At 35.9% G+C, this 25,915-nt stretch overlaps 1 protein-coding gene across 2 annotated transcripts; it reads left to right on the top strand.

The window, feature by feature from the left end:
- Positions 1-1,311: 1,311 nt before the first annotated feature.
- On the top strand, positions 1,312-25,551 carry CXXC4 (CXXC finger protein 4). Of its 2 annotated transcripts, XM_055384670.2 has the most exons (4): positions 1,312-1,644; positions 1,765-1,840; positions 4,284-5,602; positions 23,949-25,551. In XM_055384670.2, exons 3-4 carry the CDS (start codon positions 4,541-4,543, stop codon positions 23,991-23,993), a joined length of 1,107 nt encoding a protein of 368 aa, XP_055240645.1. In that variant the 5' UTR covers positions 1,312-1,644; positions 1,765-1,840; positions 4,284-4,540; the 3' UTR covers positions 23,994-25,551. The 2 variants fall into 2 exon arrangements, with proteins under 2 accessions (XP_055240645.1, XP_004040271.2); XM_004040223.5 differs by lacking the exon at positions 1,765-1,840.
- Positions 25,552-25,915: the final 364 nt, after the last annotated feature.

The raw sequence follows: 25,915 nt of genomic DNA, 5'->3' as shown, positions 1-25,915 counted from the left end.
AATTCAAATACAAAATGGTTTAAAATGTCTTTTCAGCATTTTTTTCTTATTAAAAAAGCAAAACATTATATTTTCCTCACTTATCTGAAAAATTAACATTGCATTACTCTAGAATAAACACTTAATTTTAATACAAAACTTGTACTCTGCTTGATAACACCAATTTAAATTATCTTAAGTTTTTTCTTTCCTACTCTATAACTTACCTTAGCCACTGTTTTTCTCTTAGAAAAAAAATTATTCAAAAGTATTCATAATTCTGTATCTTATAACTATTTCCACTAGAGTATACTTTAATAGTAGGATAGCATGTGTCCACAAATATTTTATTTGAGGCAGCAGTGAAGAGGTTAATTTACAGCTGCATTTATGAACGAGTTTTATTTATATTTGACGTGCCGTACAATATTTATGTTTCAATTCATAAACTATGTTTTCCCAAGTGGCAAGAAGTGAAATGTTAATTACATACTATTCTAAAATAGACTGAAAGACAAAAGTTTTTGTTTAAGTAAAGTTTGAAATTAAAAAATAGGGCAGTGAGTTAAAAATCTGATTTATTCTTTGGAACTAGCAGATGGAATAGTAAAAGAGGATTTTGGGAGGAGAGAGAGAAGAGTACAGAAGAGAGCAGAGATTGAGATGGAATTTGGAATTGGCCAAGCATCGTATCACCGATTTTTTACATTCTGGCATAATAGTATTTCGAGGGTCTGAAGAACCACACCGGTCCGTTTTCCCTTACTTTAAAGATCTAAATGGTATTTTTTTTTTTTAAAGTCTTCCTGGGTACACCAGGAAATTTATTTAAAACCATGCCATTGGGTACGAACTAAGAGCATTCTTCAAACAAACATGACCTTTTCTCTGTTTCTTGTATTGCTCTTCTCAACCCAGCCAGAAATCCCAGACAAGTTTATTTACACACACACCCGCACACGCACGCACACACACACCCCACACGCAGAGTGGCGGAAACGCCCTCTTTCCAACCCTTGCAAACAATTATCTCCGAGAGCAAAAGAAAATAATCAACAGCCCTGTGTGCTGGGCTGAGCCGGAGAGCCGGGCGCGAGGAGGGAGGGCGATCCGCAGGCGAGCAGGGAAAACGTGGCTCCTCTGCCGAGGAGAGGATTTGTGAAAAGGAGCGCTGGCCCGCGTGCGCCTCTTGTTCCCCGTGTAATTTGCAGCCAATCATCAGTAGGTGTCCACGTCCCTGCGTCCTCCTCACCTCGGCGCCAATCACCCCCACCCCCGCGCCCCCGCCCCCAGCCTCCACACCTCCTCCCTCGCCTTTCTCTGTGGCTCCCCTCCCCCAGCAACCGCACACTCGCACACACACAAACAGAGAGAGAAGGGGGGAGGGTGAGAGAGAGGGGAAGAGAGAGAGAGAGAGAGAGAGAGAGGGGAGAGAGAGAGAGGAGAGACTCCCCGGCTCCCTCCCTCCCTCGCACACAGCGACTGGAGACGGACGGAGAGCAACGCGCTGGGAGAGGAGAGACCACCGACAACAGACCCGCGCTCTCACACATACACTCACACTCGACTCTTTCCTCTCCCCCCACCTCCTCCTCCTTCCACCCCCACCACTAACACCATCTCCTCCTCCTTCTCTCTGCAACAAGAAAAAAAAGCCATTTACAGGTATTTTTTTTTGATCCGCATATTTATTTATCCCCCCCTCCCCAACAGTTTGTTTACAAGTATTAAAGTTGTAATTGGGAGCTGCCAAGACACATCTGGATTTGTGTTTCTTTGTGTTAGGGGGTGATGTGCAACTAATTAAAGGCAGACTGGCAGCGTCTGCAAATTCTAAGGCTCCCCAAATAAAAAGAGACTGGTAAGTGATTGTTCTTTCTCTTTCTCTGGCTTTTTTTTCTCTTAAATGTTTGCTGTCCGTTGGGATTGTGAAAGTAGATTATTAATGCTGGACTCCAGCAAGAAAAAGCGTCGCTGTATTAATTTATTAATTAGTCTGCACCCGCCCCTCCTCCTGAATGTTAAATATGACCTTTGATCTCTATGTCTCTGGTAGACCAGACATACAGTATTAGGCATGTAAAGTCACATTGTTTAAAGGCAAAACAGGATCATGAAGTATGGATCTCTAATTTAGCTTTGGCATAGAACTATAGTTATTTGTGTGTGTTTTAGTTTGTTTTTAAATAAAATCCAAACAATAGCTGTGGCTTAGATACCTTTTTCATGCTCCAGAGATGCATTGATTAAACAATAATGACCTGGATACTGGGCATAATCATTTTCTACAGTTTCTGGTGGTATTAAACCTTGAGGTAGGAAGAGGGATGGTGATGGCAATCAGGAAAGCTTGTGTTTGGAAACACCACTCTAAGACTCTAAAAAAGGGACATTAAATTATTTATTTATTTGGAACAAGGTCAAAAGACTAAAACGTTGAAAATTTTCCCTCCACTCAATGTGATGATATCTAATGCATGGTTGACATAACTAGTTTTTACTGAGTAGCAGTTATTATGGTCTTGCAGTTACAATGTGATTCGCAGAAACTGAAGCTATATGCATATTCTTGCTGTGTCTTCCCCCACCCCTTCCAAGCATCAAGAATATTTAGCCAAGAGCATTTTGGGGGCACCTTTTGTATTGCCCTCAGACCTGAGAAGGGAGCAGTTTTCCCTAATGCGAAACCACAGAGGTGGTTCCTGAGTGATTAGGGACTTGCTGTGATTGAAAGATGCCTGCAAGCTTCTAATCCAGCCTGGGGTGAGGTTCCTTATCTTGATTTACTTTGCCTAATAGGGATTTGTTTACATAAACCCCTCTTTTTAGAGCACCTCATCAGTAGGTCTTGAAGTTTTTGCACTTGGAGTTTGGGCATAACTGGTTCATTAACCTAATTATAAGCATAATTACTATAATTGATAACCATTTTGAACTCTGAATATTTGAGACGGAGACTATTGGGCCCCCATGTAGAATTCCCTGAACTCTGCATTCTAGACCAATCTATGGGCTTCAAAAGATGTCACAAAAAGATATTCTGGCCAAAAAATCTGGAAACAAAGAAACTGGTTTTTTAAGTGAATATACACTTTATGCCTTTGCTTTACTTCTTAAAAGGCTGTGATGTACTTCTCCCTCTGTAATAAACAACTAAAATACCTCTTCCTAAAGCATAATAATGGCCTGTAAGCAAGGAGATGAATGCAAATACCCAGTTAACATTAAACTTTCCTCTTAAAAAGAGCAAAATTAAAAAATAATTTTAATTGTTATTTTTCTCTGGCAAAGAACACATTAAAGCCCCCCCCCCTTTTACTCAATGTAAAAATCAGTGATTGTGAGAGATCCTTTTCAAATAGTCCCATGCTTTCCTCTTGTCTTCGGAAGAGACAGCAATCTCCATTAGGAATGATTAGGAATATTCTTAACAGAGGCTGCAGGCACTTGGTTTAAAACCTGAGACATTGCTGATATAAATAAATATGTATATATGTAATTATCTGGCTTATCTTTATTTTCTACCTTAAAAAAAAAATCAAGTAGAACACCACCCTCTTACCCCCACCAAGACCCACCACCAAATGGCTTGTACAATTGAGACCTGTCCTTGGTCCATTGAATTAAGACCCTAACAGAGCCAGCTGTGCTGGGATTCAAACTAATGACCGCAGACACAGAAGGACACTGTGGCAGCTGGTAGTTCTTTTTTCCCTGCCTCTTTAGTTCAGATTGTATGTGGGCAGTCTCTTAGCTCTCAGTTGTATTGTGTTTGCTTACAGTTTATACTCGGATGTATTGTAGACTTTCTCAGTACTTCATTTGCTAATTTCCTGTTCATTTTCCTCATAGGGCCATTGCTGTTTTCTACTTTACAGCATTTGCATGCCCAGGCAGCACTTGTTCACACATTTCATAATGTTTAAATGCCCTCTGCTTATAGGTAGTATCGCCCTCCCACCCATGATTTGCATGTCTTTAGCACTCCAATTGCCCTTTTCCTTAGGCGTTTGTCACCCCCGTCTTCCCTCTTTCCCTGGGTATCCTGGCTATTAATACATTTTCTCAGGAGGTTTATAAGAATAGGGGGGAGGAGCTGTGGTTTGCTGTGGGGAGGGAGGGAGCGGGGGTTGGGAGAGTTGGGGGGGATGGGCTGGGGGGGTCACGTCTTGATGATTCTTATGCAAACGACCTGATGGAAGAATGTGGGAGCTTTCGGTGTCTGCGGTGGGTTAGTGAGGGAGGTTGTTTATTTTTAATCTTTTTCCTCGTGCAGCTCGTTGGAATGACTTTCTTTATTTTAGTTGTAACAGTTGGAGGATAATGCAAAGGAAGACGCTGCCTGGGAATTCACCGTCTGTGGAAATGAGCCCCAGAGAGGAATAAAGCAGCCCTCACCTTGCTCTCCCCACCCGAACCCACTTTCCCCACCCGCCTCGGCCCCCACCCCAACACCACCATCACTCCCTTCCCTCCCCCCCACCTTTCCCCCTTTTCCACCCAGGTGTCGGACCAGGCGGTCCCCACTTCCACCCTGCACCCCTTCTTCCCCCCCTGCACCATGAACACCAATGTCTGCGTGGAGCCCGGGCCGAGCCCGGAGGCCCCGGGCTTGCCCAAGGAAAGCCACTTGCCCGAGGGGGCTCTGAACAGCCTTGTGGATTACAACTCGGAAATGGAGCGCTACCGCTCCTTTGCCACCTCCTTCTACAAGACCAACGGGGGCGCCTTCCCACAGGCGGCCAAGATCGCGCGCATCACCACCCCCATCTTCCCCAGCAGCGCCGCCGCCGCCGCGGCCGCCGCGCGCATCGGCATGTCCCCCTGGAACTGCGACAACGCGGCCACCGCCGCCGCCGCCACCGCCATGCTCTGGGGCAGCGGCGGGGGCGGGGGCGGCGGCGGGGGTGGTGGCGGCGGCGGCGGCGGCGGCGGCGGGGGCGGGGGCGGGGGTGGTGGGGGCGGCAGGAAATCCTCCTCCGCCGCCGCCTCCTCCTCCGCCTCCTCCTCCTCGGCGATCCTCCCCGCCGGCGGTGGCGGCGGCGGCGGCGGCGGCGGCAGCAGGACCAGCATGCACCACCGAAACGACTCCCAGAGGCTGGGGAAAGCTGGCTGCCCGCCAGAGCCGTCGTTGCAAATGGCAAATACTAATTTCCTCTCCACCTTATCCCCTGAACACTGCAGACCTTTGGCGGGGGAATGCATGAACAAGCTCAAATGCGGCGCTGCTGAAGCAGAGATAATGAATCTCCCCGAGCGCGTGGGGACTTTTTCCGCTATCCCGGCTTTAGGGGGCATCTCATTACCTCCAGGGGTCATCGTCATGACAGCCCTTCACTCCCCCGCAGCAGCCTCAGCAGCCGTCACAGACAGTGCGTTTCAAATTGCCAATCTGGCAGACTGCCCGCAGAATCATTCCTCCTCCTCCTCGTCCTCCTCAGGGGGAGCTGGCGGAGCCAACCCAGCCAAGAAGAAGAGGAAAAGGTGTGGGGTCTGCGTGCCCTGCAAGAGGCTCATCAACTGTGGCGTCTGCAGCAGTTGCAGGAACCGCAAAACGGGACACCAGATCTGCAAATTTAGAAAATGTGAAGAGCTAAAGAAAAAACCTGGCACTTCACTAGAGGTCAGAGGAGATGATTTCTTGTTTCCCAGTCTCCCCCCTTCCCTCCTCACTCCCTCTCCCCTTCAGGGATTCTTGTCTGGCTTCAAGATGCAGTACCCCTTCTCAGAAGCTTCATTCAGGTGGTAAGAGTTGTAGGTGGTTTGCGAAAGGCTTGGCCTCTCCACCACCCGCCCCAGCTGCACTTCACGTGACACCGCCCTTCTGATAGAGTGCCCTCTTTTTTTATCCGTGGGGGAAAAATAATGTAATTGAAGAATCAGAAGTTTCACATTCAATATGCTCAATGTTTTCCCTTGGTGGTTTAAAATGCCCCCTCCTCCTCATTAAAAAGGGTGGGGCATCTTGCCCAAAGGACTGGACACATCACATCCTATACAAGTTTACTGGCTAAGTTAGTGGCCCATTTATAACAGTGAGGACACAGTTTGTGGCACACAAGCCTGTTCTCATTAAAAAACCGGTAACAAACCACACAACAGTATTCAATGAAGTTGAAACACCTGGATTCAGAAGGGGATTTCCTACCCTCTTCTAGAATCGTTTTTCTACTCATCAAGGCAGAATGTTTGTTTTCTGTTTTATTTTCTGCATATCTGATATTTTTGGAGAAAGCTGAAACTGTGTAGGAAGCGGATTTCCACCTGCAAATTTTGAGGAGATGTGACTTAGAATAAAGGGATACAATTAGTTAATTTCAGGGCAGATAAGAGTGATTTTGTTTAAAAATTATTTTATATGGCTTTAGAATGAATAATTTCTAAAACTCAGTTACAAAAAAAGTATTTCCCTTGGGCTCTGCATTGGACAAAGTAACCAATCTGTGGTTACAAAGTTGGTGTGTACACCAAGCACAGTTTTGGTTGATACCTTATATGGTCAATAATAGTTTCTTTTACCTATAGGTCTTTAAAACAGATATTGTACAGATGCTCCCTAAAGTAATTGTTAAATTAGGTTATGAATTATGCTAAATACAGAGATTGATACCTTTGATGAAAATTTTGTATTGTGTCCTGATCAAAACAAAAATGGGGAAAAATGAAAAATCACAGGTAAATGACTTTGGTGGTAATATTAAACAAAGAAATCTGGACAAGTAGTTATAGTTAGTCTCTTGATAAAATTTACAGGGTAGATAATTAGATGTTCATATATACATGAGACTGTAGGTGGTGGGTTTAGCATTCTGTGCTTTAACATTTTAATATTCTGTGGAGTGAATTGCAGGATGAGAGTGGCTCTCAGAAGTTATCTTAGGGTTATCTGTACATTCTTTTAAAAATTGTGAGTACTGCTTAGAGGAGTTTGCTTTATGAACTGGGAAGCAGTCTTTAAAAGAATAAAGAGAAGGGTTAAAGATCTTTGGTACAGGTTTGAACACAAAGAAGATACAGTTTTTTTTTAACCTTTAATTGTGTAAATCAAATGAGATAGCCCTCTAGGATTCTAAAAATATCAGAATTATGTTGATGTCATTATTGGGTATGATCAGTTTCATCAAAATATTGCATTTATTCTTCTTTATAAGATAAATCAGCTCTTTCTGGAAAGTTTAACTTTACTCCTGGATGGTTTATTACATTTTCTTTGGCAACTTTCTTTGTGCAAATATAATAGCAACTATAATGCAGGTCCATGTATTTTCTTAGGTGGCAAAAAATAGCTTTTGAATCTTCTTTGCCGGATTAATTTATTGTAACTTCTAAGGACTATGGGAAATTAAAATTCAGTTCATACTGAAATTCTCTATTCCCAGTTGATAAGGACGACATGGCTTTTATTTTTCCTCTTGAAATGTAGTATCTAGAATTATAAATTTGGTTCTGCTGTTAGGCCTCATCTTTAGCTAGACTCGTGGCACTACTTGCATCCCAATTTAAGATATGTAGTAACTGAATAATTCTGATTTATTTAGTAAATAATTACCCTGGAGGGGTTTGATATGAGTACCAATAGGTTTTCTGCACAAGTTTGTATGCTGGTGTAATTTTTTAATTTGATGCTTTTCCTACAAGCTTGTTGTGATATTTAAATTCCTCAGGCATTTTGATGACAAAATCCCATAAAACTACATTTTCTTCTTTTTAAAAATTCTCATGCACAAAAATTCTGTTACTCTTCACGAGGTGGGGTATGGGTAGAATAAGAAGCTGATTTTTTCCTTTGAACTCTCAAGGTGATCTTCTAACTTCAGACCCCTTCTATCAGAGCATGGGCTGTGTTTCAAGGCTAAGATTATTCGCGGAATGCTATTTGGCTAAAAGAAATAAAAAGTTTTTTTTCAAAATTGTAGAAGATCCTATCTAGATCATTAAAAAAGACAGTGCCATCATGACTGCCTTAGACCTATGTGCAAATACACAGTTATGGTTGTAGGAAACCAGCTGAGCACATGTCAGAGTGACAGGGCTTACATGACTGAACCAAAGCTGGAAGAGGAATTGCAGGAAGGTGAAAAGTCCCCCTGCTGACCTGGTTTCTCTCTTAAATTTGGTCCATCCTCATCTGGGAAAATGTTTTAGAGATTGGATGGGTTCCTGGCTGAGGGCAGTGATCTGGGGACTCATTGTGGATATCACCTGTGGGTTCCAGATGTAAACTCCATAGCTAATATTTGTTGGCTTTGAATTATGGGTGCCAATTAACATCTGGATCATAATAATAACATATATTCTTCTTTATCACTTCAAGCCTCATGTGCCACTCTTCCCTTTGACTTGTTCTCATCCCAAAGACTGGAGACATAGTCAGATTTTTTTTCAGGGTGAGAAAACTGAAATTTAGACAGACTCACATGGATATGTTGGGACTCTCATCCAGATTTTTTTCAAAGCCTCCTCCCTAGTGTTCCTTTTAAAACTGCCTTCTATTTTTCTGCTTAGTCTCACCTTAAGAGCATCTTATGATGCCCTAGAAATGTGTTTATAAAATCACCTCTTGATCATATTTGATATGACAATGCACACAAAACATTTAGTTTTTCTGTTATACTGCGCACTGTGTATTTGCATAACCACTGTTCATTAAGTCAATTACTCTGTTAAAAAAATAGCCACTAATTGTTCAAAGCAGTCATTACAAATGCTCTCTGCCCCTTGTGTGACAAAAACTGTTTTAAAAATTTCTATCCTAAATGAAAAATATTAAGTTCCTCGATGTTTTAATTAACGTGATCATATAGGAGATCCTTATGATAAGTTACATGATAACACTTTGTCTCTTGCAAAGATAATCCTTCAGTTTTTATATTCACAACAGTAACATTTCTGATACTGACTTCTAACTTTTAAAAATATCCCAATCTGATATGGCTCAAGGGATAAAATTGTCCCATGGGCAACCCCAGCCTCTTAGTCTCTGAACATTGTTCAGGTGACATGATTGATCTCTGTGGGACAGCATTAGAGACCACACAGATCTGGTTTCTCTCCCATTAGTTGATTTATGGAGTTACATTAGTAAGCAGTGCCTCAGGAGGTTTCCCTTCCCCCGCTCTTGGCTCTCTTTGCAGTAAGTTTCATACTGCCACCACCGAGACTTTCCTTGAGCTGGAGAAGAAACTAGAGAGGGCAGGTTATAGTGAAGACATTGAGAGACTGGAAAGTCAGGAAGAAGGGTGGTTCCATTTTTTTTCTTTACTTTCTTTTATCTCTTAAAAATCTATCTGCTGAATGTACAGGCCAACAGTAATTTTTCCACAAGTTAGGTTGAGTTTCTAAGGGGGTTGGCAGAAAAAAATTCAAATACTGTCTCAAACTTGATAGCTTACTTCAGAAGAGTGTAATAGGGGAGGAGGGACATATTGTTTACGCTGTTAAGTTCTAAGAGCCCCAACCATAAATGGCAATTGTAAAACTCTGGACAAAGCACCATCTGTAATGAGTACAGGAAGGTGGCACCTGCCTCCTGGGGAAATTAACTTGTAGACCAGATGTAAAAAAAAATAGGTGTGTCACTCAAACTAAGAGCTTTTAGTTAATAAAATAAGTCAATAATTGAACATATACATTTCTGAGGTTTGGTGACAAAAAAATCTATGGATAAAATGCAAATGTTTTGTGTCTTAAATGGAAACATCCACCAGTTTTTTTATGTCATAATTTTTAAGAAATGAGTTTTCAATTTTTCATCTCAAGAATAAGAAACTTACCAACAGAAAAATATTTTTATTTTGACCAAAAAATGCAAATATATAAGTGAGTATGAAAGGGAAAGAGGAAATTTTTCAATAAAATTTAAACAAAATGATAGTATATTAACATTAGAATGTAACATATAAATAATGTAGGAAAAAACACCTCAATTTTATAAATAATAAGGAAAAAGCTTGGAACATTTTACCTTAGACTAAAGCCACAAATGAATTTGTGGCCAAGGCATCAAACTGCAAAACAAGTTCAATGAGATTATTTTTCCATCACTGGATTTAATACCAGGGAGTTACAGTTGTTTTTTATATACTTCAAAATATCATGTTGTACCCACAGTAAATACATGTAATTTTAACTGTCAGTTTAAAAACTTACAAAGCGTACATACATTTTTAATACTTCCTAAATGAAAACAGTACCCTTGCCCATCTAACCATCATGTAAATTCTAAGCCATGTTTTAGATGGCAATTAGGAATAATAAAATAAAGTAATTAAAATTCATTTGTAAATTATGCTATAAGAATGTTTGAAATTCAACCATCATCAAACAAAATATAAGTAAGCAAACACAAGGCATATAAGAGCAAATTAAAAAAATAAACTTTAGGTTTCTGAAAAGTGTATCTAGTGATGAAAGAAATAAAAGTTGTGTGGCTTTTTAAGTTCTTAAATAATTGATTACTGAAGTATTTCTCTATATTTAGTCTCAGTCATCTACTTTTCTGAATTAATAGTTAAGCTTTGCATAGTCAGACTTATAGATTGATAAGTACAGAACAATTTAATAAAATAGCCTGTAAGATTGAAAATTGAAAGGCATGCAAAAAGAACAGGCATTTGATCCATATTTGCTCCAGTTGGAACATTGTTTAACAGGTTCCAGGCTGAAGATCCATGGTGGGGTGGAAACATTGTTGGAATATTCTGAATACAAAATGTCTTTCTGGATACAAAGTTAAACATTATACTATTTGAGTATCTCTCAGGCATAGGTTGAAAGTGTGCTTTTAAGAAAGTCTTCTAAAGTTGTTGGTGCTCTTAGAATTTACTGCTCGACCTCAACTGGTCAGATTGTCTGAATATGCAGAAAACATTTCACTTTAATTTACTCTGAAAAAGCTTGACATAATGTCCTACTATTCAATATGAGTGGATATGCTTTAATTTCTTAAATTTATTTTACTCCCATTATGCAAAATACCAAAAATAAACTCTTGCATTTGTCATATAGAAATATCTAGTTAAAGTCATAAGTTAAATTCAAGATTTATTTAAAAGCCCATGTAAATATACAAATTGGAGAAAGGACTAATTCTTTTATAGTTTCTCTCATATTCCCAGATTAGTTTGTAAAAAAGCAAAAATGAACTGAATATAAAATCTAAATTTTATTAGTAATGTGACTTTTAGTCACTGATCAAAATGTCAGATGATCTTAGCTGGGGAAGTAGGGCATTCTAGGAAGCATCATCTTTTATAAAAACTTGTTTTCAAGAAAGTATGTATTTTTTGTAATCCATGTAAATTTTGAGAATTTTGTGCATGTGTAATTTTGTTCCTTCATTTGTGCATCAGTGTTTCTGACCATTTTTAACATACTTTTAAATCTAGCATTTTGCTGCTATTATTAGGATTTTCAAAATATTGGGGGAGGGGCATAAGGGTGATTTTATCCTTGAGTCATATCTTGTTCCATCACATGCAAACACCTGTCCTGAAATTGAATTATTCTGCAGGGTAATCGAAAAGCCTCCCTCCATTCAGCATCATATGTTTTCTGTTGTTTATTGAGTTCTGTTGTACCATACTTCAGATGCGACAGCCATTTAATAATGTTGAAGACTTAGCTCTGCAGGGGCTAAAAGGATCCCGGCAGGCTTGTTAACTTCTACTCTAAAACATTATGAGAAATATTTTTTCCTCTGTGAAACTTCTGGGCTTTCTCTTAATTTATTTTAAGAGCGTAAGAATCCATAGCTAGGTATGAAATCAAGCCTGCTGAATTTTTTGGTTTCCTCTTTCTTAATCTTTAACCCATTTATTTCCCACTACGTTTTTTGCTAAAGAGATTGTGGCAAAGCAAGCAATTACTTTTTCAAAGACCTCATATTCAAGATGTATTTCTTTGGTTTATATAAAATGATATAAATTATATTCAGGAAATATACTACTAAGTTCCTAGATTTTAATTTCTTTTTATTTAAAATTATATGTGGTCCATGTGGCCACATAGGTAAGAAATTGTGAAAAGAGCCACTAGTATCAAGTAACTTAATAGTTGAACAATGTTAGGTACATCAGCATAACTTCTCTGAACTTTATTTCCTCATCAATAAGATGAAAGTAATATCAACCTACCTTATAACGTTTTAACATTATATGTAGTTTAATGTTGTTGGCAAACTGAAAGATGCTATATAATTTCTCAGTCCAATTTTAAAACCTCAATGAAAATGGAGAATAAGGCAACCGTATTTATAGATAAGAAACCAATAGGTTACTTATAGTTTTCAGACATTAAAGCCCTGATGTCTATTAGTGGTATGTGGTTTTTGAATATTTGTTTTAATTACCCAGTTGGCAAAGATATGACTTGAGTTTACTTGGAAAGAGATAAATCTAATTAAACATGTTTCCTTGTTCCTATACTTGCACTGTCAAATGTCTTAGGAAACTGAGCATATTACCCAGTGAAGTCAGTCAATATGGTGAGCCAATTTCAATTATTTAGTGCTCTTTCTCATTCCTTAACCACAGACATATCACCACTATTAATTTTTATATATTTTGATAGATGTGTGTGTGTGTTTATGTTTCACGTTACTAACCCAATACTTTTATTTGACTTTTTTTTCCAAGACACAGAGATATTCTAAATGTGAATTTGTGAGGTCAAGAGAATAATTGTAAGAAAGAAATGAATTCCAGTTGGAAAACATATGTAACAAATATTGGAAAGTGAACATATTTAACAAATTTGGAAAATTCGAGAATATATATATATGAGTGTACATAGGAAATAAAACAGGTAGATATGCATTTTTACCTAAAAAGTGAAGTAGCTACATGAAGTTTTTCTGTTTTTTACTAAAAACAGAATATTTTTTAAAATGAAGACAGTTATTAAGCACTAATCGGAATAGCTGGTGTTTTTCTGGGGAAAAAGAGTGATAAGCCCTAAAAGATTTATAATGCTGACCAAGAAAGATGAGAAACAAAGGAGAAAGGAATATTTAAGCCAGAATCCAATGCAGTGTATAGAAAGAACTTTGACAAGATGGAATTATGGATGTATGCTTTGCTTCAGCTGTTATAAAAGCTTTTTAGATGATAGAAAATATTTTTTAAAAAGAAAGATAATTTTTTTTTAATGACTAGACTCAATACTTTTGGTTTGAGAGTCAGAACTGAGGCTTGAGTGGAGTGGCAGATGAATTAGAGATAAGGAAAAACAGATTGTGTTATAGCTGATGTTATTATTTTTACTTATGCATTTGAAACATTTGGTAGAATAATTCCAAAGTGTAACTAAAAGAGAATACTTCCAAGATGGGTGGAAAATGGTATCCCATTTGTGTCTCTTCTGCATTAAAATTCATATTTTAGAAAACATTCTTGAGAAAGTAAAGTGTCAGACTATGGGAAAGACGGTGCTGAAAGTGCTGCTTCTTGCCCAAAGACTAAAAGACAAGAACAAAAAACCCCACACCATACCACAACTGGATTATTGATAATACTATAATGATAGGGATCAAGTAGGATGAAAAGAGAAAGGGATATATGTTTGTAGATTAGGAAAAATTTGGACATTTCTGTCTATTTCAGCAAATCTGGCAAATGCCAGAGAAGACAGATATATTTTCTCCAAAGTTTAGAGAATGAAACAAGATTAAATACATTTTTAAGTGAACAGAAGACAATATAAATTTAATCGTGTGGAAATGGCGAGAACTAGTGTTGGTGAATCAGTGGTAGAAAAATAACTATGCTTGGGAATAACTTCTCTATTGGCAATGCTTTTTTAAAATAGATTAAATTAGATAAGTGGTGATCTTAATGAAGTGAAGATAAGAAAAAAGGATAAAATTAACAGTCATATGTAGGTGTATAAGAAGTGAAAAGTTGTGGAGTCTTCCATTAAACATGAAATATTTTGTGTGCTCTACCTTTAGTCCATGAAAAAGAAGAGAGAACTTTGGCTTATTTCCATCGAAAGAGAAATACATTAGCTCTTCTTTGTAATGCTGCTATATGTAGAGTTAAATTCTTTATGAAGTGGAGTGGTTTTAGATTTTCCTCATGTGATTCTTTTCACATGAATTCATTTTTGTGCAGTATGGAGGTGTGTTTATCAAACTGCAGGTGACAATATGTTGGTGGTCCATGAAACCAATGTTTTAGCTTACCATCATGATTTTTTAGAAAGTAGGTTAGAATAAAATGGAGCAGAAAATATATGAGTTTATCACATGTAGTAATAGCAAGTATTGTTCAACTTCTGTTTCAGTTATGTACACTTAAAGAAATGTATGTGTATGTATGTGCTGAGTTGCTGTGTAAAATGTATTTATAACTTTTAGTTACAGTCAAATTTGAAAAACATTAATCTAGCAACAGCAATATCACTATTGAACAAGTCTGTAGTGAGGAAAGAAATTATATTTGAACAATGTTAACAAGATAAAGAGTAAAATTGAAATGTTTTTACAAATAGCGTATTTTTACTTATTCCAGGCAGGTCTATACCTTTGCTGTCTATTCATGAATATATAGTATTAATTAGCACATAGTAAACCCTTGATAAATTCAATTCAATTTAACAGATGTATAGGTGGAACTATTATCTTCCAAGACTTAAGTTCCATGTATACATACATATGCATGTACCAATATATATGTACATGCATATATACACACACACAAATCCTGGCTTAAAGAACCCTAAATGTTCTTTATTCCTGCTCTTTTTTACAATATGCATGTAATTCTCTAGCTCTGGGTCTTAGTCTTTCATCCAAGGTACTTAGTTCCATATATATATATATATATATTTTTTTTTTTTTTCTTTTTTCCCTTGAGACAGGGTCTTGGTCTGTTGGCCAGTCTGGAGTGCAGTGGCATGATCTCAGCTCATTGCAACCTCTACTTCCTGCATTCAAGCTATTCTCATGCCTCAGCCTCCCAAGCAGCTGTGATTACAGGCATACGCCATGATGCCTGGCTAATTTTTGTATTTTCTTTAGTAGAGATGGGGTCTCACCATGTTGGCCAGGCTGGTCTAGAACTCCTGACCTCATGTAATCCACCCACCCCAGCCTCCTACAGTGCTGGGATTATAGGCGTGAGCCACAACACCCGGCCTCCCTATTTATATTTTTAATTTTCAGCCCACGAAATGGACAAATGGCCACATTTAAACTAACATTGAAATTTTAGAAAATTCTGGAATCAATCTCACACCTATTTAAAAGCCTTAGGATTCCTTGACTCATCCTTGGTTTAGTTCTCCACATCTAGATAAGTAACACAGACTAATATGATCTCTGCCTTGCTACCTCATGTGATTCTGTGGTATTATATTTTCTGTTTTATTTCAAGGCATATTTTACAGACTGCTGGAAACCTTTGTTTTACCTGAATAAGAGAAAAGATTATATTGGAAGAAAGTAAGAAGGGAAGGAAGGAAGAAAGGTTGGAAGGAAGGAAGAAAGGGAGGGAGGGAGGGAAGATAAAGGCAAGGAAGAGAGGAAGGAAATACAGGAAGGTTACAGAATTGCTGCTGTTTAAGGGAAATCAGAAAGGGGCATATTGGCAAAAAGAAATGGCATACTTAAGGTCATCTTGATCTGGTTTCAATAAGAAATGGGAAGCAATAGTTAATGTCTCAGAATTTAGGGAAAGGTGTCATGGGTCTGGGTTTAGATCCACTAGAACCACTAAGCATTTTTTTTTTCCATTTACCATGGTGGAAAAACTAGTTTCAGGAAAACTAAGTATGTTTATGGTTTTTTAAAAAAATATTTTTAAAAGTAATTCTTAAGTCTGCAATCTGCAATTAGAAACATAGAAAGGCCAAGATGGGAAAACCAATGCTCGAAACTAATGATAGTGTTTAGGGAGCTCAAGGCTATCCAACCCCTATAATGAACTGATGGTACAAAATGTCAGTGTACTTTTTAAGTAATCACAAGGAGAATTTCTGAGAAAATACAGAATCGTGCATATAAAAAAGGCTACTAAAGAATGATGATGAGAAGGATACCAATCACTACATGTTATAAATCCTATGGTGGAAAACTTATTAATTTACTTTGCTAGTTAGTTGACTATCTGAATGTGGCTATGTTCTACTGAGTATATAGATTTATATACTCTGGATGGAGCACATGATACTTATAGAAAAAGAGGTAGTTCATGAAAACTTCCTGAGGAGAAATTAGAATCTAAATACTTGAGAATTTGTTCCAGCACAAGAACAAATGCCTACCGTGATGTTATGGTAGTGGAAAATGCTTAATAGTATTTATCTTCTTGATGAAAGTAGATGAACCAAAGTGTATTTCTAAACAGTTAAGAAACATGTAAAGACTTGATAAAAATTAAATTAATTATTGACTGTATACTTTTCAATTTTATTATTTTAAAAGAGAATTAAGAGAAAAGACCAAAAGTCGAAGTCAGAGTGATTGTTAATTTGAGCATTCCATATGATGGCAATTGAAAGGAAGGAATAAAGGGAGAGAGGGAGGGAGGGAAGGAAGGAAGGACGGAAGGATGGAGGGACGGAAGGAGTGAGGGAGGGAAGGAAGGGAGGGAGGGAGGGAGGGGAAAAAGAAGGAGGGAGAGAGGGAGGGACAACAAAGGCTACATTTTATTATTAGAACTATAGTTTTAATCAAAGTAAATTATTTTGGTGATAGCATCTAGTTGACTGAAATATTTAGAATTAATGTTTTCTAAATTCCTCTCAGTAGTTCATAAACAGAAAACATGCTGTGAATTTTAGGCTGAGTCTCTCCCAGTGGTTGGATAGTTCATAACAGATTCTGAGCCACATGAAGTTCAGTGACTACATCCAAAATGCTACTTGACTTAGCCTAACAGGAAATTTTCTATTAAACTTTTTTTCACTTTTATGTAATTAAGAAATAAATATTTATCAGATCTCAGAACTATAATAATAAAAGAGATACGCCATATTGATTTGCTTATGGAGGCTAAATGTAACTACTTTACTTTCGTATAAATTAGAGGGTGTCCAAATCATAGTTTTGATAATCAGGTTAAACATCACCTCTTAAGATTTTTTTAAGTGACTTCTCATTTTCTAGTATTTTATATGAATATTTATGTTTCTCTTCAATAAAAAAGGGATGAAGTTAATACAGTTTCACTGACTGCTTTAAAATTAACCAGATCTTCAAAATTGTCCAACCACTTGGTCTGGAAAAGGCTGCTCATTGTTTTTCAATGGCTAATTACCAATGAACTCACCTAATGCTGTGCTGTTGCATTCAACGGGAATTACTTGAGAAGAAGTTGAATTGTTGAACTTTTATACACACATATATATTCATATATATATATATACACACATATTTATTTAGAGTCTATAACCATATATATTTATACATATATATACATGCAAATGAAATATGAACATATGACTATATAAATAAAATAATTTCAATCATTCTTGAAAGTATAGTATTGATTTTATTAACCCAATTTTTACTTTTTAAATCTTAATTTTACTTCTAATTTTCTTTCACATTCTCTCTTAACACATAAGGTTAAATATATAACATTGTTTTGATAAATACCTTTTAAATTTGTGAATTATTGAAAGATTTTCCTCTTTCTGCTTCCCATGGTACCACCGTACTATGTTTTATTTTTATATGGGTAAGAACATTTTAACCACTAAAGTACCCACTTATAATACACTAAATTTACTTATTTGTTAGAATGGTGTGGTTTGAAGTATTTTTACGAAATTTAACTGAAATATATACGCATAGCATTATCAAGAGACTTGCTTAACTAAAGTAGTTACATTAGACCTATGGCCAAAGTGGGTACATTTTTTGGTCACTTCTGGACCGGTGTGAATCGTGGTGTTAATCTGTCTGTCATTTTACCTCCCAGCAACCCACTCCCACCGTGTACACACATTCTCCTTTGGACAGCTGTTTTCATGACAGGCTTTATCACCATATGGACTTGACTTAGTGCCTTTACAACATAATGTATAAAGTCATCTTTCCATTTGCAGAAGTTAGCTAGGTTTACCTTCTAAAGTCACACCGTCACAGTCTAAAATCATGCTGTCACAGTGGTGATGGTAACTGTGGTGGTTGCAGTGTAGGAGTGCAAGGCAAAGAGAGCAACAGGAGCAACCGCCAAGGGAGAATCAATTATCAATGAAAAGGCCATCTCTAGTTCTCCATCATTAATCGGAGAAATCTTGGTCACAAACGTCAATTTGGAAACCAAAATATGGAATGTTTCTTAAAATCATATTTAAAGCCTCCAAAAGTTATGTCATAAAAATTATCTAGTTATTTGGTGCTTTCCCCTTTTTAAATAGGGGTCTAATATTCCAGTTAGTGGATGATGTTGAAAGTTGTTTTTAATTTATATTTGGATAAAGACCAAAATAAGGTGTGATTATACCAAAGACATAACAGTTATGTAATAAATGAATCTAGATTATTAGAAAAATTAATCTGCTATACATTACAGTCATAATATGGATTTATTACAACAGAGCAGAAGAAAAAGTGAGGTGTAATTTAAAAAATGGAAACAAGTATATACTTATATTACTCCAAATATTTTTAAATTTAGATATTATTAATAAAATGTTTTGTTTATAATAGCAATAAATTATTGGACTGTGTGATAATCATTAATAGTTCTCTTATATTATTAGCCTGTACTTTACTAGTGTTTTCTAATAACTCTATTATAGTTACTAGACTGTGATTTCTAAAACCTATCATTTACAAAAGGAATATAGAAAAATCTTTCTGCTAAAAACTTGTGGGGGAGGTGTTCACCTTTGCTAGGTATTATTTTATATCATAATTATTAATTATTCAAAGATTCATATTACTATGTATTAATTTGTGTCAATCAGTTTGTTCACATTCACAATACTGTATATGTAATACAGTTTCCAATTTCTCCAAGTAGATTTTGAAAGTTTGTTAGTAACATAATCAAGAACCTATATAACAATGTTTTAGCATTCTTCGTGAATCAAATCAGAAAAAAAGGTAGTTTTTTCACCATAAGTAACCTGCTTGCATTTGTTAATCTGGAAATTTCTAAAGTTTGAAAGTTTTATATGTAGCCACAAACAAAATCTATATAATTGAATAACTAAAGGCAAACAGTGGGGTCCATTATTATGTTTTGTCATATTTATTCACTTACTTTCTACTGCAAATTTTCAGTGATTCATTAAGATCTTTGCATTCTAGTGTGAAATGATAGACTTGAATGCAGTGGATGTTTCCAGTATCAAGGCCTTAGATGCCGAGGAGTCTAAGAAACTTACAGTGGGACTCCTCATAGTGAAAACAGTATTTCAAAAGGTTATACAATAGGTGGTATTGGCTAACTACAGCCTGAAATTGCCTTAAGTTTGGTTGGGAAAAAAGCATGCTTCACGATTATATGGGAATCATAAAATGATTTCATGACTTTTGTTTCTTTAATAATAAATGGGAAAACAGGAAATTATTTTTGATTAGTATAGAAATAATGGTATCCCCAAATAGTGACCTTCAGTTGGAAATCATGAGAGCCATTTTGTTTCACAGTAGAATTTTGAAGGCCTAGGTGAGTCACTGAAATTTTTAGATTCGAAAGTATATGAATAAATATTGGAAAGATAGGTTTAACTTTAGTTATAGACATTTCTAGTATCATAATCATGATCTCAATTTAAAATTGTATTTAAGGTGAATTTCAGCATCAAAAGTTATCATTAATTTCCTCTTTGAAACCTCAGGTCTAATATTATTAAAAGTTTTAAGTGCAGTTTTGTAAATATTGCTACATTTTACACACTGTACTTAGATATGAATGGCCAATCCACATATCCTCATATGTACAGAGTTAGAGATGCCCCATTTTCAGCTTTTAGGAGCTGATGTTTTATTAGACTTGACATATTTCTAACAAGAATATGTAGATGCATTCTTCACCTGAAGATACCACTTTCCGTGTGACTGCTTCGCAGGTATGAGAAGAGAAACATGCTAAAATCCTTAAGGTGAAAGCTTTTCGTATTCTTTATGATTTTAGGTTGTTTAATTATTTCATCACTGCAGATTTAATGAAAATCAAACTGAAATATATATATATATCTGCCAGGAACATTATTAATTTTTAAATTTTTTTAAAAAGTAAATATAAAATGTACTTGGACTTAGGTTTTATCATTCTTTTATTCAAGGAAATTCCCTTATTTTTAATGTAATTTAGGGAGAAACAGAAGACTCCTTTAGGCTTGAAGATATTGTTGTACCTGGTTTGTGTAGAGGTGAATTCTCTGGAACACTATGCTTTACAGCAGTACCAGAAAGAGAAATGGGGCTGCAGGTTTCTCCACAGGCCTCCTGGGAGCAAGACGGCTGTTTGTCAGTGTTTGCACCTGCATGAACAGTGAAGGCTGCCTTAAACAATGCCGATCAACTCAATTCTATTCTTTACCTCCCCACCCCCTTTTCTTCAGGGGAATCTGGCTTTCCTGTCACTCAGGATAAAGATCCCCTGCAAGCATCACTGAGATCCAGAAAGTCACTGTAATCTCATCAAGAGTGTGAATCCCTAGCTGGGACTTTGAATTTATATAACCCGAAGGTGGCTGGTCAGGGTATTTAATCCCGCACATTGGTGTGCTGAGCCCCCGCACCATTTAAAAAGAAGTCTTCTTACAAGGATAACCTCATTAGTTGACAGAATGAAAAAATATGTGTCCTCAAATTAGTACAAACTTAGTTAGAAACCTGTAGTTTAACTCAATATTTTATCTATTAAAACATTGTTGCTTCACCCAGCTTGGCTGAAACAAACTCAATCAGTCCTAAAGTACATTTCCATTGTTCCTGATGAAAATTGGGCAGGAGATTAGATATATATCTATTTTGGGTAGGCTACAGGACCCTAAAGAGTTTTGACACTTTTAAAATCCTGAAATACAAATTTCTGGTGTGTGCCTTGATTATTTTCTAATTACTGCACCAGTAGTTTTCGTAATTTTTCTCACATATTTTATTTGGTGATTTCCCAACTAATCATTTTTAGGCTTCTTGACCTCAAGGATCTTAATATAAGGAAGAAATAATTTTTAAAAGAGGCTTCCCTGCTTACCTTCTCACTTCTGCAATAAATTGTCCATATTCTTACATCTGGGGATGCATACTGGTCTCAATGTATGCATAGTAAAATCACGATGCACAGTAATATCAAGTAAGTGTAGAAAACCTTTGTTCTGCTTTTCTCGTGTTTGCATTGTTTAATTAATTTTTACTGCTAACAGGTATTGAGAAGTGATTATCTTTTTTTCCCACAACAATGACCTTGGACACTAAGTGGCATTTTATAAGCTTGCTTTTTCTAAATGTTGCAAATAAAATTGAGTAGCTGAAAGGGGCACAGGAAGAGCGAGAATTGGAAAAGAGATTTAAAAGTATATCTAAGACATAAGGACTTCATCTCATTTAAAAAATGTACTCCATATATTTTTGCTGTTTATCTTCGTAAACATATATGTTTATCAAGATACAAGATTACATAAGTATATATTTATAATCTTGTTTCCAGTTGGCATCTGAGAGTAAGTTGGCATCTCTGTGTCATACATATACACATAAATGTGAATATATATGAATATATATGCACATGTTTATTTTTCGTATGTGAATCTGTAACCATAGATCTATAATTGCATGAATATGCTTGGATCTAACTTATCTCGTTAGAAGTGACTACATTTATATAAGTGTGCATACTTATATAAAATTTATTCTTAGTTGGCATCAGCCAGTAAGTTAGCATCTGGTATAAACTTTTAAGTTTTCATTTATTGCTTTTGTGTGTGTATAAAGCATGAATATTAGAATGGGCATGTTCTATTTCTTATTACATCATATAGCTTCTTAATAATGATTAAATTAATGTAATCAAAGCGTATAATTATTACATTTATCGAAAAGTTAATTTTAGAAAGTGGTAAAGGAGTTTTTCTCACCAATTAAATCAAATGATAGAGATTCAGGTATGCATAGTGAGCTGGAAAGGAGAAAACCAATGAAACCATCTTATAACATGTTAATAAGATCAGTACAATTTCCATGAGAATAGTGAACTTTTTTGTTTGTGCTTTTAGAAAGCGCCGCTCAGGCAGATTTTGTTCTGTATACCTATATGCACACTTGGAGTAGGAAGATAGTCATTTATCAATGATTTGTTCTCAACACAGTCATTTTGAAATTTATTGTGTTTGTGATGAGGACAGTCTTTTAAAAAATTATTTTAGTACAGATAGTGAAAAGCAGGTTTGCTTTCCAAAATATTTATTTTATTGTTTTCTAATTGACATCCTAATCAATTAATACTTTTATTATTAGATGACATAATTACAATAGGACAATGTCAACCAAATAACACATGTGAGAAAGTAAATAAAAGCTAACCTCAATTATTAGAGGGTTTTTAGCAGAATTTTGTGTTTATTTTCTGAAATCCAAAAATCAAGTGCTATTAACAGTGTTTTAAGATGCATTATAAGTAATGTGTGTGTATGTATGTGCTCTTGTGTTTTTGTTTACCTAGTAAATATATTGGCACTTACATTCAACACATCAATTTATATACTTATTTATCCTTAGCAGCCATCTTACGATTTATACAGGCTTGTTGGGCTAGTCTAAGGAATAAAGTCAACTTTCTTTTACAGGAGAATGTATTCTTAGCTTGTTGTTTCTTGCATACCTTCACTGTATATTCATGTGATTGTTTTATGTATATCATTAGAATACATTTTAAGGAAGGATATGGCATGAGGAATTATTGGATGTTAATGTACGTAGAAAATTCAAGCTTAACTACCATTTACCTAACAAGAAAACCTCATAGTAACTATAAGCTTTTTGTTAAAATGATTGCTTATACTTTGGTGATAGCTTGATACTTCTTTGCAGAAACCATTTATAGTATGTTTACAATTCAATAGGGTAGTTATGCTTCATTGAATATCATTGGTTAGTAATCAATTTATATATATATTTGTTGAAAATACAAACTCACTTTGAAACAGTGATTTATGAGTATGGTTCTCACTGGACTATAAAATGTGTTTAGAATTTAATGATAAGTGTTGCAGGTAATATTGATATTTGTTATTATTCTGTCATTTAAGAAAATCTTCAGAATAAATTACTTAACTGAATTTTGAACATCAGCTTTACATAATTGGATATGTATGTATATATTGTGATTTCTATACATAAAACAGTGGCCTAAATTTCAGTTTCAGTTTTTGATTGCATTTTTGGTAGGGTGGTTAGAGGCAGAATAATTCAATCGTAGTCATTTTAACCGCGTAGAATGCTTATATATCTCACTCATGTTTAAGACCATGTGCATAGCTGATTGTATCTTTAGAAATACAAAAATACAAAATAAATATCTATCATGAGAAAGGACTAATGTAGAAAGCTAACCAGCAAAAGTGAATCCTTTCTTTCTTCATTATGTGATTGTGCCTTCTGTGTGTATGTTATCCTGATGGTAAGATGATCCACTCAAAATGATGTAGGCATTCTGCAAGGCAGATATAGATTTTAAGTACCTGTGCTGACTGGTCTTCCTAATATTGGTTAAGAGGTTGAACTTTACCTTTATTCTGCTTCCTATACGTGTTTCAGGCTGCATTTCCTATATTTTTAAACCAATGTGTTTTAATCAGTGTATTCAGCAAGTTAGCATTAAATTCAATAATCTAATTATTGTCATGTTCTAAGATTGAGCATTTCTTTTTATTAAATGTTGAAATATACAAGTCATTATGTTGTACATTGGTAACTAAAAATATTGCTGAAGTGTAAAGGAGAAAAATCTAATTTTATATTGGCATAGAAAGAAAGCTTAACTTGTTTTCTTGCTCTTTTTTTATAGAGAACACCTGTTCCCAGCGCTGAAGCATTCCGATGGTTCTTTTAAAGCAGTAGTATATCTTATTTTCAAGGCACTTGGAAATGAAGGGCAAACTAATGTCTTGTTTTAAGAAACTGCTTAGTCCACCACTGAAGAAAATATCCAGAAATTATTTTCATTTTACGTATAGGGGTTTCTTCGAAAAAAAAAAAAAAAAGAGGAAAAGAAAAGAAAAAAGACATAAAAATAATGTGGGAGCTTGGAGAATTGGCCAGTCTATTTACTTTCAATACGCTGATTCTTTCTTTGATGTAATTTAGCTATAGTAGTGAAGTTGTTGTCTATTTTGAAAGTGGCTGTAAAAAATAAGTTTGGGTAAACCCCTGCTGTAAAATCATGTATCTTTGCAAAGTACATATCTATACTTCATTTTCAAATATATGTGTTTCAGTACTGTAAACTGTACAGATAGCAGCTTGTATTTTGTGTGTTTAGACACAAGGAGACAATCATGTCTGAGCATCTATGGAGATTAACAGTTTGTACACAACAGTATGGTTCTGCAAGTTAAATCTGGAGCAATAAATTTTAGCTTTAACTATTTTTTGCCAGTGGTTTAGAAGCAGCAACAGCACTGGCACCATTTTGCCATGCATCTTTCCATAGAGACTTGATGCCAAGTTTTACAAGACTAAAAGATTATGATGCATCCACCAATTACCTTCAGTTTTATTGTTATAAGAGGGGAAGATGTTATGAAAGTTTCAATTAATCTTTTGAGCACTATATTAGAGTAGTGGTTATGCACTTGCATTGCTTACAAACGAGCTGTACAGAAGGGTATACCTCCCAAATACTTAGTGTAGTTGACTTGTCTTGGGTTGCACTGTAAGGCGGAGTACTCAGAGTAGTTGGAAAATGCAGAATCAGTTGTATAATTTTTTTTTATAAAAACAGTGTTTTTTAGGCTAAAGAATAAAGTATCATATCTTAGGAGGGGAAAATTTATAACTCACTTTTTTTCCCCAGCCCAACATGGGCTGTATACGTTTTATTGTTTCTTAATTTTTTTCTTATTTTTTCTGTAGGAAAAAATCTTAATAAAAACGACCCCAATGTTTTAACTTCATGTATGATATTAAATGGGTAGTTTTAACACTTGAATATGTTGAGGGCTTCTGCCTTGAGGCAGGGCTTGATATATTTTTAATTTACAAAGAATTAAACATATTCATAAAAGTGAGGCATTTTCTCTCTTTTTATTTTCTTTTCTCATAGCCACCCAGTTGGACTAGTGGTCTTCCCCTGGTCCTTCAGTAAAATGCTCCATTGCTGCCATTTCCATTGTTGTTACTTGATGCTTTCATTCCTGAGAAGGCAGGGCTACAGTCTCTGGAATTTCATAAATGCATGACATACCCCTCCCCCCACAACCTACACACAAAGGATCTAATGCTTCATAGAACCTGTGCTACCTTTTCATGTTGGAGTTGGTTTTCTTATCACAGTCAGGGTTCTTAAGGCCGTCCCATCAGGACAAATATTTACATTTCATTTTATTTTTGTTTGTCCCAATTATAAAGACTATTTTCAGTTTCAGGAGTAGAACAGGGTTTAGCAAAAATATGTAGAGTATCAAAGTTACCTACTGCAACTTTTTGTTCTTTGTCCACTAGCCAGGTGATTTAACCCACTAAATCCATTAGCTTGCTGAAAAATGTTAGCAAAGTAAATCACGAGAAGAAAGATACTTTGAGAAGAGAAATGGTATGGTACAATGAAAGAAGCTGTAAAGATTAGGAAAGACTAGTAAGTGAATATTTTTAAAAATTTAGTTGTAGATTTCAATGGGATACGATAGGACAGAAAAGATTTTTTAAAAAGCAGAAAGAGTGTTTCATGGTGAAGTACTGGGGGAGGGTGGACAAAGCATGCACACATGCCAATTTGAAAATCAAGTGTGACTTACCTCACGTAGAGTATGAATA

Source organism: Gorilla gorilla, chromosome 3 (assembly GCF_029281585.2).
Source record: "Gorilla gorilla gorilla isolate KB3781 chromosome 3, NHGRI_mGorGor1-v2.1_pri, whole genome shotgun sequence".
Lineage (NCBI taxonomy): Eukaryota > Metazoa > Chordata > Mammalia > Primates > Hominidae > Gorilla > Gorilla gorilla.
This window is presented reverse-complemented; position numbering and strand designations above follow the sequence as displayed.

Excerpts from the sequence above, each read along its gene's own strand:
- CXXC4 (XM_004040223.5), top strand. The coding sequence starts at position 4,541 with ATGAACACCAATGTCTGCGTGGAGCCCGGGCCGAGCCCGGAGGCCCCG. Across the intron at positions 5,603-23,948 it reads AACCTGGCACTTCACTAGAG|AGAACACCTGTTCCCAGCGC; the intron begins GTCAGAGGAGAT and ends CTTTTTTTATAG.